This window comes from Lampetra planeri, chromosome 68, assembly GCF_965212315.1.
Source record: "Lampetra planeri chromosome 68, kcLamPlan1.2.h2, whole genome shotgun sequence".
Taxonomy (NCBI): Eukaryota; Metazoa; Chordata; class Hyperoartia; order Petromyzontiformes; family Petromyzontidae; genus Lampetra; species Lampetra planeri.
The window spans coordinates 1451965-1465351 of record NC_136173.1 but is presented as its reverse complement, the minus strand read 5'-3'; the positions used below and the strand labels follow the sequence as shown (position 1 = coordinate 1465351).

The 13387-nt window shown below is 49.0% G+C and overlaps 1 protein-coding gene across 12 annotated transcripts in view; it reads right to left on the bottom strand.

Moving 5' to 3' along the window:
- The window catches only part of LOC144737355 (NACHT, LRR and PYD domains-containing protein 3-like), a 126414-nt gene that overhangs the window by 72537 nt on the left and 40490 nt on the right, over positions 1-13387 (bottom strand). For all 12 annotated transcript variants that reach the window (XM_078620014.1, XM_078620019.1, XM_078620018.1 and 9 more), the window contains 3 exons: positions 10786-11205; positions 9161-9220; positions 6515-8168 (listed from right to left, as the gene is read on the bottom strand). In XM_078620014.1, the coding sequence (XP_078476140.1) occupies positions 6515-8168; positions 9161-9220; positions 10786-11205 (2134 nt within the window). The remainder of the gene's footprint in view (positions 1-6514; positions 8169-9160; positions 9221-10785; positions 11206-13387) is intronic.

Genomic DNA, 13387 nt, shown 5'->3' with positions numbered 1-13387 from the left:
AACCGGCACGATACCAGGTACCCCTAAGGCCGTTCCGCGTCAGCCGCACGAATCAGCTGGTCGGGATCGACCTACAGGGGCCATTCCCGCGATCCCATCGAGGCAACCGGTATATCCTGGTCGCAGTAGAGTATTTCACCCACTACCCCGTGACAGTGGCCATCCCTGATAAAACGGCCTTGGTGGTGGCCCGGGCATTTGTGGAACATTACGTACTGAAGCACGGGATCCCAGAACGAGTCCTCACCGACCAGGGTAGCGAGTTCGAGGCCGAGCTGTTCCAGGCACTGTGCCGAGAATTCGGAATCCAGAAGGACCGAACCACAGCGTACCACCCCCAAGCGAACGGTATGGTAGAGCGCATGAATCAGACCCTAGCGGGGAAACTCAAACGTATGGCGGCCGCAAATCAACGGGATTGGGACGAACACCTCCCCTACGCCCTTTTCGCCTACGCCACCACCGTACACACGTCGACGGGACAAACCCCGTTTTTAATGATGTTCGGCCGTGAGTCTCGTTTACCCGCAGATCTGCTATTCGGCGTCCCTTTTCCCCCAGCCGGAGGAGGGAAGCCGCCCCGTGGAACACCTGTTGGAGACCCTGCGAGAAGCCCGAGGCCGAGCATACCCGCAAGGGGAAGCCGCGCATCGGCGGCAGGAACAGGGCACCCGACCCCGCATGGAACCCCCCTTATTCCTGACAGGCGCTAAGGTGTGGCTACACACCCCTCGCGTCGGGGCCGGGCAGGTGGGGAAACTGACGACCTACTGGCGGGGACCCTGGACCGTGGTGCGACAGATCTCCCCCTGGACGGTACTAATTTATGGCGGGGAGAGGGATCGAGAGACGGTGGTCAACGTCCGCCGCTTAAAACCATGGAAAGCGGCCCCGGCGAGAGAGAACCCCGTCACCCGAAGGCCCCCGAAATCCCGGAGTACCCGCACCCCTCGTGTTGGGGGGCCTCGCACCCTACATGGGCCTCGCCGGGCCCCCGAGACGCCCCGATCCAGTCAGGAGACAACGCGGACGACGGCCCCTAAACCCTTCCGCTGCTGAGTTTGTGCCCCAGCCCACAGGTGCCGGAGGACGGGGAGAGCCGCTGGAGTGGAGGAGGAGGCCGCCGCAGGAGCTACAGAGGACGGAGCCACCCGCCCCGAGACAGCCACCAGGTCCGGACGGATCCCCCGGACCCCACAACGTTTCCTCGTGGGCGCGGCCCAAGCAATGTGCTCCAGTCAACCCGGGATGGGGACTGGCACCTCGGGGGGCTATGTGATGCCCCCACCACGAAGCCGTTCAGCAGGCGCCCCATCTGCGGCCTCGCCACCACCAAGCGACGGAGCCGACCCCACGTCCCCCTCACCTCACATGAACATACCCGCACGCATCCCCCCCCCCCCATAGAGCGGGAAGGGGAGGACACCTGATCGACCGGTTTTTATCCGAGAAACCCTTATCGGGATTAACTCTCACGGTTTCCGGCGATCAGGGAATTGGATGACCTCCCCCAATGCTACGTTGCACCGTGGCGCTTCGACCGGCCGTAATATGGTGTGGCCGCGGCGAGGGGCATTCGGCCACCACGGTTGAAATGCATCCCCCACACACACCCCCCCCCCCCCATGCGTCGACGAGGCCAGCAGGGGAAGGACGGGACAGCATGAGTAGCAGGACCGCAGGGGCTCTTGCGCATAGTCGCGGAAGGTTGGGATAGTTGCGCTTGAGCGCGCAGGCACAATTGTTGGGGAGGGTAAATGATTGAGCTGAAGGTATGAATAGATCGGGAGAGGGGAGGCGCGCGGGGAGCCTGTGCACAGATTCCCACGGCGAGCCTTTGTGACGGACGCCGCCGCATGAACTGCAATAATGGGGGGGCCTGCGTGAGAAAGGGATTGATTGGAATTTGCGCCGCACAGGTTGAGCATTAATTAGCATATCAAAAGCGCCCGGAACTGCCGTGCGCATGCCAGAGGGTCGCGAGCCTATTGTTCAGAGCCGCATCCCTTTGAGGTAGGGAGGATAAATAGGGAGCGCAAAGGGGAAATCGCGCTCTTGTCTCCAGCGCCAGAGGACCAGCAGCAGCTCCAGCCAGCGACCCGGACGTCCGAGCGACGCACCGAGGTACGCTGTTAGCACAAGGATCAGCGGACCGCCGTGGACACTTGACGGTGAGTGGGGAGGTGAAGTAGGATAATAGCCGATAGATAGGGAATAGGTACAGGTTTAGTGGAACAGGCCAGCCTCGTCGACTCACTGATTTAACATCAATTACCAGGTAGCAGATAATAAATCATTAATAGCGAAGCGTGGCCTCGCGTGATCTTGTCGAGCAGTGTGAGCGTGTGGGTACGCGGGTGTACACAGTGGTTCGCCACGTGAGTGAGCGCTGCGCGGAGCTGAGCGCGTGGGTGAGCGTGTGTACACAGTGGTTCTGTAGTGCTGCGGCTCGCCTCGGGGGAGCACTGCGCAGAGCGGTGCGAGAGTGGGTGTCGCGTGTGTTCACTCCGTGTGTGATACAGGTGCGCGATCATAACGCGAGTATTCAGTGGTGAGTGAGTGCCGCGGAGAGCTGTGTGCGTGAGTGCGCATACGTTCGTTACGTGTCGGATACGGATGCGCATTGGTAACGTGGTTATTCGACGTGGAGGCGAGTGCCGCACAGGGCTATAGACGGGCACACGCTCGCAGTGTGCGAGAGCTGTACGTAGTGGTGTAAAGAGGGGGAGTGTGGCGTTTGATTGATGATGCTGTGCGCACGTATGCTCGTAGCGTCGGAGCGCGGCGCGAGGCTGTAACAGTAGGGGCGTCGCGTTCGAATGCCGGCGAAACCGTAGCGGGGAATAGGGAGGTGGGGTAACGTAAACGGAATAGGGGATGCAGGCGGGAGGGACCCCGGGGGCCAACGGCCCCCACAACATCACCTGAGGTCTGGAAGACATACCTCTCTCCCTTTCTAATCGAGCCCACTTGATGAAAATTGTTATCCTTCCTCCTATACCACCTACGACTGCTCTTTACCCACATTCCTAACGTTTTTTTTGTCCATTCACGTTTTGCTTCATTCATATGGAACCACAAGATAGCGAGAATTGACTTTCACTCACTTTCACTCACCAAGAAGGAGGGGGGCTTGGCCCTCCCCGATTTCCTTAAATATCACTGATCAGTTGCCCTCCTCAATATTAAACACCAGATGAACTCAGAAATTAGGGGGTAATGGACGAAATGGTAAAAAAAAGTTCCGTCAGTCACTGGACTCTCGCAGGGATTACTTTAGCCCCTACTAAAGATAGACCATGGGGCCTTAAACCACTATGGACGGTCTCTTACACTCTGGGAATTTACAGAGACAGGCAGATCCCGATTCTCCCTTTTTTCCACAACCCTCTATATGGGGATATCCATCCCTTAAAATAGAGAGCAAAGGTAGTAAAAGGCCGACATAAATAATGGCTATCATTGACAAGAAAGGGGACTTACTGATTTAAGATGAGACAATTTACTCATTCAGGGATGCCAATACCAAAAAGAAATACGTTGCTATCAATACCCACTCCATACTTACTCCCCTTCGCACCCTATGGGGCATAAGGCCGCAACAAGCCCACACCATGCTGGACGGTATTTAGCAGCTTTCTCTGCTTCACCCCAAGACAGGCCCCATAATAGACTCATTATTGGGAGGAAAGGAGACGTATAAACGAGCAGATGCATATCATCTCAAATCTTGCGAGTAACGATTCATATAAAAATTTAAACATTTTTGGGAAACGCTGATGGGTCATGACATCCCATCGCATGTCATGACCCAGCTGAGCCCCGGTAGCTGGCCTCAGATTACTCGTATGCATGGAACTTACCTGACTAACGAGAAGGCAACATTTTCTTATTCTACCCCAGATAGCCTGAGGTGCCCACGGGGGACCACTGCACATGCCTTCTGGCTGTGCCCAGATATCACCGAATTCTAGGAGGACATTGCCTAGTACTTTAATTCTATATATGACACACATGTTAGGCTCTCAGTAGATTCATCCCTATGGGGCTTGAAACCCACAGGGGTATCCAAGCACCAGAACACGTTACTCCAAGCCTTCAACATAATGGTGAGGAAAAGTATCTTAGGCAATTGAAAGGACCACGAACCCCCTTCTGGGAGACCCTGAAATACAGTGAGGGAAAAAAGTATTTGATCCCCTGCTGATTTTGTGCGTTTGCCCACTGACAAAGAAATGATCAGTCTATACTTTTAATGGTAGGTTTATTTGAACAGTGAGAGACAGAATAACAACAACAAAATCCAGAAAAACGCATGTCAAAAATGTTATTAATTGATTTACAATTTAATAAGGGAAATAAGTATTTGACCCCCTCTCAATCAGAAAGATTTCTGGCTCCCAGGTGTCTTTCTTACAGGTAACGAGCTGAAATTAGGAGCACACTCTTAAAGGGAGTGCTCCTAATCTCAGCTTGTTACCTGTATAAAAGACACCTGCTCATAGAAGAAATCAATCAATCAGATTCTAAACTCTCCACCATGGCCAAGACCAAAGAGCTTTCCAAGGATGTCAGGGACAAGATTGTAGACCTGCACAAGGCTGGAATGGGCTACAAGACCATCGCCAAGCAGCTTGGTGAGAAGGTGACAACAGTTGGTGCGATTATTCGCAAATGGAAGAAACACAAAAGAACTGTCAATCTCCCTCGGCCTGGGGCTCCATGCAAGATCTCACCTCGTGGAGTTGCAATGATCATGAAAACGGTGAGGAATCAGCCCAAAACTACACGGAAGGATCTTCTCAATGATCTCAAGGCAGCTGGGACCATAGTTACCAAGAAAACAGTTAGTAACACACTACGCCGTGAAGGACTGAAATCCTGCAGCGCCCGCAAGGTTCCCCTGCTCAAGAAAGCACATATACATGCCCGTCTGAAGTTTGCCAATGAACATCTGAATGATTCAGAGGACAACTGGGTGAAAGTGTTGTGGTCAGATGAGGCAAAAATGGAGCTCTTTGGCATCAACTCAACTCGCCGTGTTTGGAGGAGGAGGAATGCCGCCTATGACGCCAAGAACACCATCCCCAGCGTCAAACATGGAGGTGGAAACATTATGCGTTGGGGGTGTTTTTCTGCTAAGGGGACAGGACAACTTCACTGCATCAAAGGGACGATGGACGGGGCCATGTACCGTCAAATCTTGGATGAGAACCTCCTTCCCTCAGCCAGGGCATTGAAAATGGGTTGTGGAAGGGTATTCCAGCATGACAATGACCCAAAACACACGGCCAAGGCAACAAAAGAGTGGCTCAAGAAGAAGCACATTAAGGTGCTGGATTGGCCTAGCCAGTCTCCAGACCTTAATCCCATAGAAAATCTGTGGAGGGAGCTGAAGGTTCGAGTTGCCAAACGTCAGCCTCGAAACCTTAATGACTTGGAGAAGCTCTGCAAAGAGGAGTGGGACAAAATCCCACCTGAGATGTGTGCAAACCTGGTGGCCAACTACAAGAAACATCTGATCTCTGTGATTGCCAACAAGGGTTTTGCCACCAAGTACTAAGTCATGTTATGCAGGGGGGTCACATACTTATTTCCCTCATTAAAATGCCAATACATTTTTTACATTTTTGACATTCGTTTTTCTGGATTGTTTTGTTATTATTCTGTCTCTCACTGTTCAAATATACCTACCATTAAAATTATAGACTGATCATTTCTTTGTCAGTGGGCAAACGTACACAATCAGCAGGGGATCAAATACTTTTTTCCCTCAGTGTATATCATTATCTACTGTGGCTGCGATGGAGCACCTTCGTTATAAGTTTAAGGGAAAAGAACGGGATTTCTAGACATATTGCATGGAGCACCTGAGGGTAACATAATAGATAAATGGGAACCAATGGGAAAGATGAAGAGGTTGGGGAATGGGCCACAGGCAGAAGATGCACACACCAAATATACAGGCATCAGGGTCAGGATCAAACCCACGACCTCCCGCATACCAGGCGAGGGAGATGACATTTCGCCACCGCGGCGGTTACCTGAGAGTCATACTTATGGTTCAACACATTTTCCAAGCACATAAACTTTCCAAGAAAAAACTAAGCCTACATTTTAACTATAGTATAAGAAATAATAAACTATTGTACAGAGGTATTCACTACTCAATTGTAGAGCACTCTAAGTTGATTGTAGAGTAGTGTATCCGTTTAGAATACAGTATACAGTACTGTATGTACAGACTCTGGCTAGCGCCACCAATTGGTAGTGCCCTGAATCTTCGGTAAACAATATATATGATAAGCACACGGCAAGATGCCTGATGGCTGTTGGAATTTTTCCAGATATGTGAAGGAAGATTTGTATTGCTGTCTATGACAGATGCCGGTTAATAGAGCATTACAGATGGTTAAGTGCCAGATAAGATAGCTTATGCTGTATACAGTTTTCTCTCTCTCACTTACACATGCATCATTTGTGAAGTAGTGAACTTTAGGTATGCGACTCTTACCATAGCTCTTTACATTTCTGCAGTGCAGGCTGGAGTCTCTTCATTTCCTCAGTGCCAATGCCGCAGCTCTGCAGGTTGAGTTTCTCAATAGGTTCCTCTCGATGCTGCAGGATCCAGGAGAGGACAGCGCAGTCTTGCAGGGACAGCTTTGTGTATGACAGGTCTATCTCGGTCATGGGTCGAGTAATATCACTCACGGCCTTGTGATCCTGCAGCTCGTGCAGGGAGTGCAGGAGACTAATGAGCCTGTGTTTGTTTGTATTCTGAGTATCCACTCTGTGCTTGAGCCACTCAACGATCTCTTTTGGAGAATTCCCAGATGGAGGATCCAGGATACCCTCAAAGATCTTCCAGGGAGCATTTGATGCCAGCCCACAAAGAAACCTCTGAAACACATCAAACCTCCCATCTTTGCTGTCTTCAATCGCCTTGATGATGTCACTCACTGACCGGGTAGGATGTGACAGATGCATAGCTATGGCTGCGAAGAATTCCTGTATTGTCAAGTGTGAAAACGAATAACAACTCCCTTTTCTAATTCCCTCACATGTGAACACTTTGTTGAGGAATGTACTGCCTAGTTCAGAAGAACTAACACCAAACTCTTCTAGATCTCTTTCGCTGAACATCTGGACGTTTTGTTGAACCCCCTTCAAAGCCATGTTAGCAAGAGCCGATACGACTTCCTTGGCGTCACTCCTGCTACGTCCATGGTGTTCTATGAGCCCACACAGGTACTGTGTGAAAAGGTCAGTCGTTGATTTTAGACTAATGTCAGAGTTTGGATGCTTTTGTAAATGTTCCATCAGTGTAATGGCTGTTATCTGACAGAATGAGGGGTTATGGCACAATATATTCACCGTTTCACTTTGCTGCAATAGCTTGAGTGCTCCTTCTGTGAGACTCTTGTCTTTGTAAAATTTGTTGAAGAATTCTATTTTATCTTCTTGAGAAAACCCGGTGATTTCAACAGCTCGATCAACATTCGCTTCACTCAGCTGCTCCATTGTAATGGGTCTGGTCGTCATCAAGACAGACGCTTTAGGCAAGAGGTTTCCAATCACTAAACTAGCGATGATGGCTTCTATGGTTGTGGTCTCATGTGGATCAGTGCATGCCGTGGCATAGTCAAGGCGCTTTCCAAACTCATCCAACCCATCCATCACGAAGAGGGCTCTCTCTTGGTTTGCGAATACCTCATCAGCCCTCTCTCCCAAGCACGAGTGCAGAAGAGAAAACATCTCTGCAAGTGATGTCTCTCCAAGATTATTTAACTGCCTGAATGCTATGAGGACAATGTGCTTGAATCGTCGTGCAAACACCCTCCGACCTAACAGCAGGCTGTGCACAATGAATTTGCTCAACATGGTTTTACCGCTGCCTGGAGTCCCAACTACAACAACCAATCGGGGGTGTGTTTTCTTCCCCATTGGACCAATGAGATCAAAGAGCTTCTTGTAAGTCATCCCTTCTCTCTCAGCTCTCTCCATCATCTCCTCGTGCTTTTTGCCTCTCGCCATTAAATCGTGGTAGTAAAGAACCAGAATCGGCTTCACCAACCTCTCCAGCAAAAACACTGCAGCTTCTCCAGGTCGTGCGTTGTAATCTCGTGTTAATGACGTCAGCTTCAATAACGATTCTGTGTAGTTATCATCTGGTTAATCGAAATAAAACACATGGAACAATATTAAACATACCTATACGCATTGTCCATTGGTATGCTAAATTCCTCTTCATATGCACATTCTTTTGTTAAGGCGCTCCTCCTCGCTACACCTATATAAGCTCCTAGCTTGATAATGTTCTCATTCTTCGCCTGAGGACGGCTGCTTGCGTTGTGGCCGAAACGTCGTGAGAATTGTTTTATTATGTTTTATTTTTATTATTTTATTACTTCCCTTCTACGTGACTTTACCGAAAGAACCAAGAAGATGAATCCCTGCAGTCACGAAAGCTTTAAATCGAAATTTATACCTATAGCAGAAGAATCGGTTTAAATTAAAAACAAATGATAAGCACATTGAGTTTGTTGACCACGTACATCACTGATTATTGTGTGAGGAAGTGTGTCCGTCGTTTTCTACATATATATGTACGGCAATCCCTCACCAACTAGAGAGGTTAGGTTCCTGGAAAACCTGGAAAAGGCCGCAGTAGGCAAATCCATGGTTGGTAACGTACAGGGTTTATGGGAAATAGGGGGTGGGGGAACCACGGCCACGGTCAGACTCGTCATAGCCAAGTTGCATATTAACTAAACACCGAATAAAATGTAGTATATTACACAACATAATACAAATAAACATTACATTAACTTTACATACCTTTAATATGAACGATGATGATGACAATGAGATGATGGGGGAATGGGTGGTTAAAAAGATCATGTCCCCCCCCTCGTCTTCTGGGACACCAATGACATATGAATGGGCAAGTGTACACATCATCGGAATGGGCACAGAGGAGAATCGCTGCCCTACCAAATTTGTAAGTGCGTGTTGTGGACCCGTGCTTACCCGTGGAGACTCAAATTTTCAGACCACGGTTGTTACATTGGTATAAAAATAGTGAACCGTGTATACATGAATCCGCAGTAGGCGAGTCCGCGAGGGATTGCTGTATATGCAAATGTAACAATCACTGTACCTTCGGATTTTTTTTTTCTTTTGACAAATTTCTTCCAAGTACTTGGATTCTTTGTTGTACCTGTAAAAAGAGTGTCAACACGTGCAGCATTACGATGCATTACACAAACGTATTCCGTATTCCCTGAATGGGAATAGTCCCATGATCATGTTGACTTCTACCCTTCAGAGTTGACTGTCCGAGCCACCCTGTGGATACGCTTGCTCTATGCTCCTCTTCTGCTTGCCCGTCATCATTTATCATGGCATCATGTGCGCATAAAATGTACTGCCGACTACTCCTACAATGTTTTTTTGTTTATTGGTTAGCATGTTGCGGAATGTTGTTTCTTGGTTATCTTTCACTTGCGTTGGGGCTGTTTTTCCCTGTACACCTCCTGACTCCTGCTATTCTGCAGCATTTCCCCCCTTTCTTCCCTCAGGGACGGCTTGAGTTGCACCACAGCGCTGTAAGAGCTCTGCTCGGGTTTCCACAGATGCAGGGGTGCGGGAGCCTCTCCTCCAGCCTTCATCACGTGGCATGGGGACACTGCTGGGACCAGCTTGGATGACATTGTGAAAGCATATATTTTTACATTTTAACCTTTACGAACTTCCCAAACTGGTGTTTTTGAACTTAATACTAATAATGGCAGTGATCTCTACTGAGATAAGGCTTCATCATGTGCACATACATTTCACAATAACAATATCCACTGCACTTTGACACAGGGGAATTTGACCATTTAAGTTTTAACTTTAATTAGTGTACATTTACTTTGATTTTTGAAGACGTTGTTTGACATCAGGCTCTAGCAGAAGTAAGCTACACAAATGTCAATTCAAAACCGAAAAATAACTGTGTTAACATTATGTGGTGATTTTCCAAAGCCCCGTATTGTAAATTTTGATGTCCAACTATGAGTCAATCAATCTGTTGTGCGAAAGGGCACTTACTGAAAATATGGCATTTGTGAATAAAGGTGCAATAGTTTGCAGTAATTTAGTTACAGATGCACATATACAACTACACAACACTGTCAAGATAATTGCCATATTTTTAGCGACATTTAATTGAGTAAACATTTATTTTATGAGGGTCCTGGACTGGAATTTTTACCAGTTCTTTCATGTAAATAAGGTTTGTAGGTGGAAGGAAATGCAAATGCTCTGTGAAATGCCACACATATGAGAGAATAACAAGTAACCGGCCAGATGTGTCGTGTGGTTTAGACTCCCATCTCTTGCAAGCCTCTCATCTTACAATGCAATACAATATGGGTTTATATGGTGAATATGTGCAACTGCATCTTAATTCATATAAAGAAGCAGTCCGTCAGACAAAGTAAAAAAATGTCTTCAGCCTGGACTCTATCATAGGCAGGAATTCGACAGCAAAATATCTGGGGAAGAGTGGATTTCTGGTAATTTCGCAAATCTACACGACCCACCAGACTTTTTGTCCAAATTTCTGAGCCCATGTACGTGTCCTGGTGGCATGTTAATATCGACTTAATGATGTCGATACTCACGTGTGGTAGTGGTGCAGTTTGCAAATATCACATCCCAATGAATCCCAGTTCAAAGCCATTACCGAAAGACACGTAAGACATGGAAACAGTAGGGCTGAAAAGAGGCATAACTCACGGGAATCTGCTCCAGAAATGTGTGGAGTGGGGGATGATGCTGCTCCAGGGATGGCTGTGTTCCCGCCCCTGTTCAGGTCGATGCCAATCTCCTTTATGTGCTGTTCATTCTCTGATATCCACTGATCCAAAAGAGGTATCACGATTCTCATCACCACCAGCACAGCCTGCAAAAACTTCATGCAGACTCCGTTTCCCTTGCCGAGCACCAGGTCAAACAGGCCCCGTGTTCTTTCAACAGGGTTAGTCTCACTTTTAAGGGACCTGTATTCTTGATCATCCACTATATCTGCTTGAAGCGAATGGTCAAGTGCGTCTGAGTACTTCGCTTGGAGGTATGTTTGTAGTTTCACTTTGTTGGATTTAATTATCTGATATGCAGGACCGTTTGCTTCCATCACCACCAATGCTCCGAAGTCATCTAAAGAGGAATACAAATCCTACTTGTTAAACAAACCACAGGTTCTTTTCAATTTCCCCTTTGTGTATTATTTAAGCACTGGTATGGCATTATAACTTGATTCATGTGCATGATACTTGTCTGCGCACAACAACAATAACAACAGTGTGTATATTGCCCTGCTTCGTATCTTAATGGATAGCAAGCACTTTCATATTTTAACCAATGTAGTTAAACTATCACCCACCAAAGCATTCGACTGATACTACAGAAATACATGAACTCACTCGCACTCAGCAGCCGGCATGTACAAAGTAGACTTGATTATACCACGTGTATGCATGAGCTCACTCACTCCAGGTGTCACCATTAATGCAGCTGCAGAACCTCAACACATTCCTGCGGAGGGAACTGGTAGGAACGTTGGGTTGCTCGGTCAATGGCCAGGGTCAATGGCAGCGTGGTGTATTCCGCAAATATGGCCAATTGTGAGCTGGCGTGAGTAGGTTATGACCAGCCCCTCCCCACCCAGCCCGTCCCCACCCTCCCCTCTCCACCCAGTCCCACCCCTCCCCTTTTTGGATGCACGACGGACGGACAGACACAATAATCCCCTGTGGGCTGGTGATCCTTTTTGGCCGGACTCAGGGGTTAAGGATTTTGCCGAATGGTGGCTCAACAGAGATGTCCGACCGATATCAAATTTAGATTTACTAAAAATGCATCTTTGGGTCTGGACCCAAAGTTGTACGGGGACGCCGGCAGGCAGAGGACGCGTCCCTCCTTAAGTTGCGCCAGCGTGTCAAGAAGACCGCAGATGGTATGGCTCCACGGGATGTTAATTAGTTTATGCTGCGGGGAGGATTGCTCATGTGTAGTGACATAGAATGGTCACTACTGTGTCGGCCTGTACGAGGGCTGGGGGCCCCAAGGGGGTGCCTGGGGGGTCACGTGCTGGAGGGATCCAGACCTTCCCAGAGGTGGGGGAAGTGAGGCGTGTCCTGGGAAGGGAGGCGTGGCCTGAAGAGAGCCAGCCACGCAGGGGCGGAGCCAGCCACGCCAAACCAGATATAAGCGTGGTGTGAACGCAGAGCGGGGCTGTTGTACTGTACTCCGAAGTGAAGACATCATCGGTCGTCAAGTCCCGAGTCGTGGTCCTGGGCCAGGCAGGCCGTTGCCTGCCTGGTCCAGTCTGTGTCGCGTTCCAGAGTGTTAGTGAGTTGAGGAAGGTGGTCACCACCTCATGTACAGCGTTATGTTACTTACCGTTTAATAAATAGTGTTGCCTCCAAGCTGCGTGTGTGTGCACCTAATTCGAACCCACTACACATGTATAGGGACAGAGGATTGCGCCGTTACGCTGTTGTTGTCCCTACCGCCATGCGGGGCGGGGTTGTGTGGGCTGTGCATAGACAGCTGTTGCACCTCGGAGTGGATTTTTATTGGCCGGCCATGGCCTCCGACGTTGTGGAGGCCATGGCCGGCAATGTGGGATCACAATACTCTGGTTAACACGTAGTGATTCGTTCCTTCATCCATACAAAACACTGTCTGCGAGAGATCCCGGCGAGCCACCCATTATGTTGTATATGCCGGATTATGAAATTTTAAAAAATGCGTAATTCGCATGAATTATGTTAATGTATGTAATTATATGCATAAATTATGATAATTACTGATATAATCGTATTAATGTATGTGTAGTAAGTTGCAAGAGGCTTGGACGATGGGGTCGGAGGCACACTTATTTATTAATACCAACTTGTGTACAGAAACGGGTACACACAGCATTTGAAGGGGTATCGTCCCCTTCACTCGTCTAACAGGGAGACACAACGTCTAACCCCGCTAACCTACGCCCGAGTCCTCCACTACGGAGCTAGGGGAGGCTACCTATCCCAGCCCTGGTCAAGCTGGGATCCCGGCACCCTGAGTCTCCAGACCGGCTCTTATAAGAACGTCAGTCTGGGCTCTCGGGGCCACGCCACCGGCTTGCCCTGGTCGGCCCTGACAAGGACAGCGAGCCAGGGGAGCTCCGGGGCCTATTCTAGCTGGTCTTCACTCTTCGCTGGTTAAAGCTAACACTCAACCTCGAGCCCTCCGGCTCACCACCTTTTATAGCACTCGGCCCCCGGGAGGGGCCCGTGGGGGATGCAGGTGCGGACGTCGGTGTGAGCACCTCCTCTGTGTACGGCCCTAACCA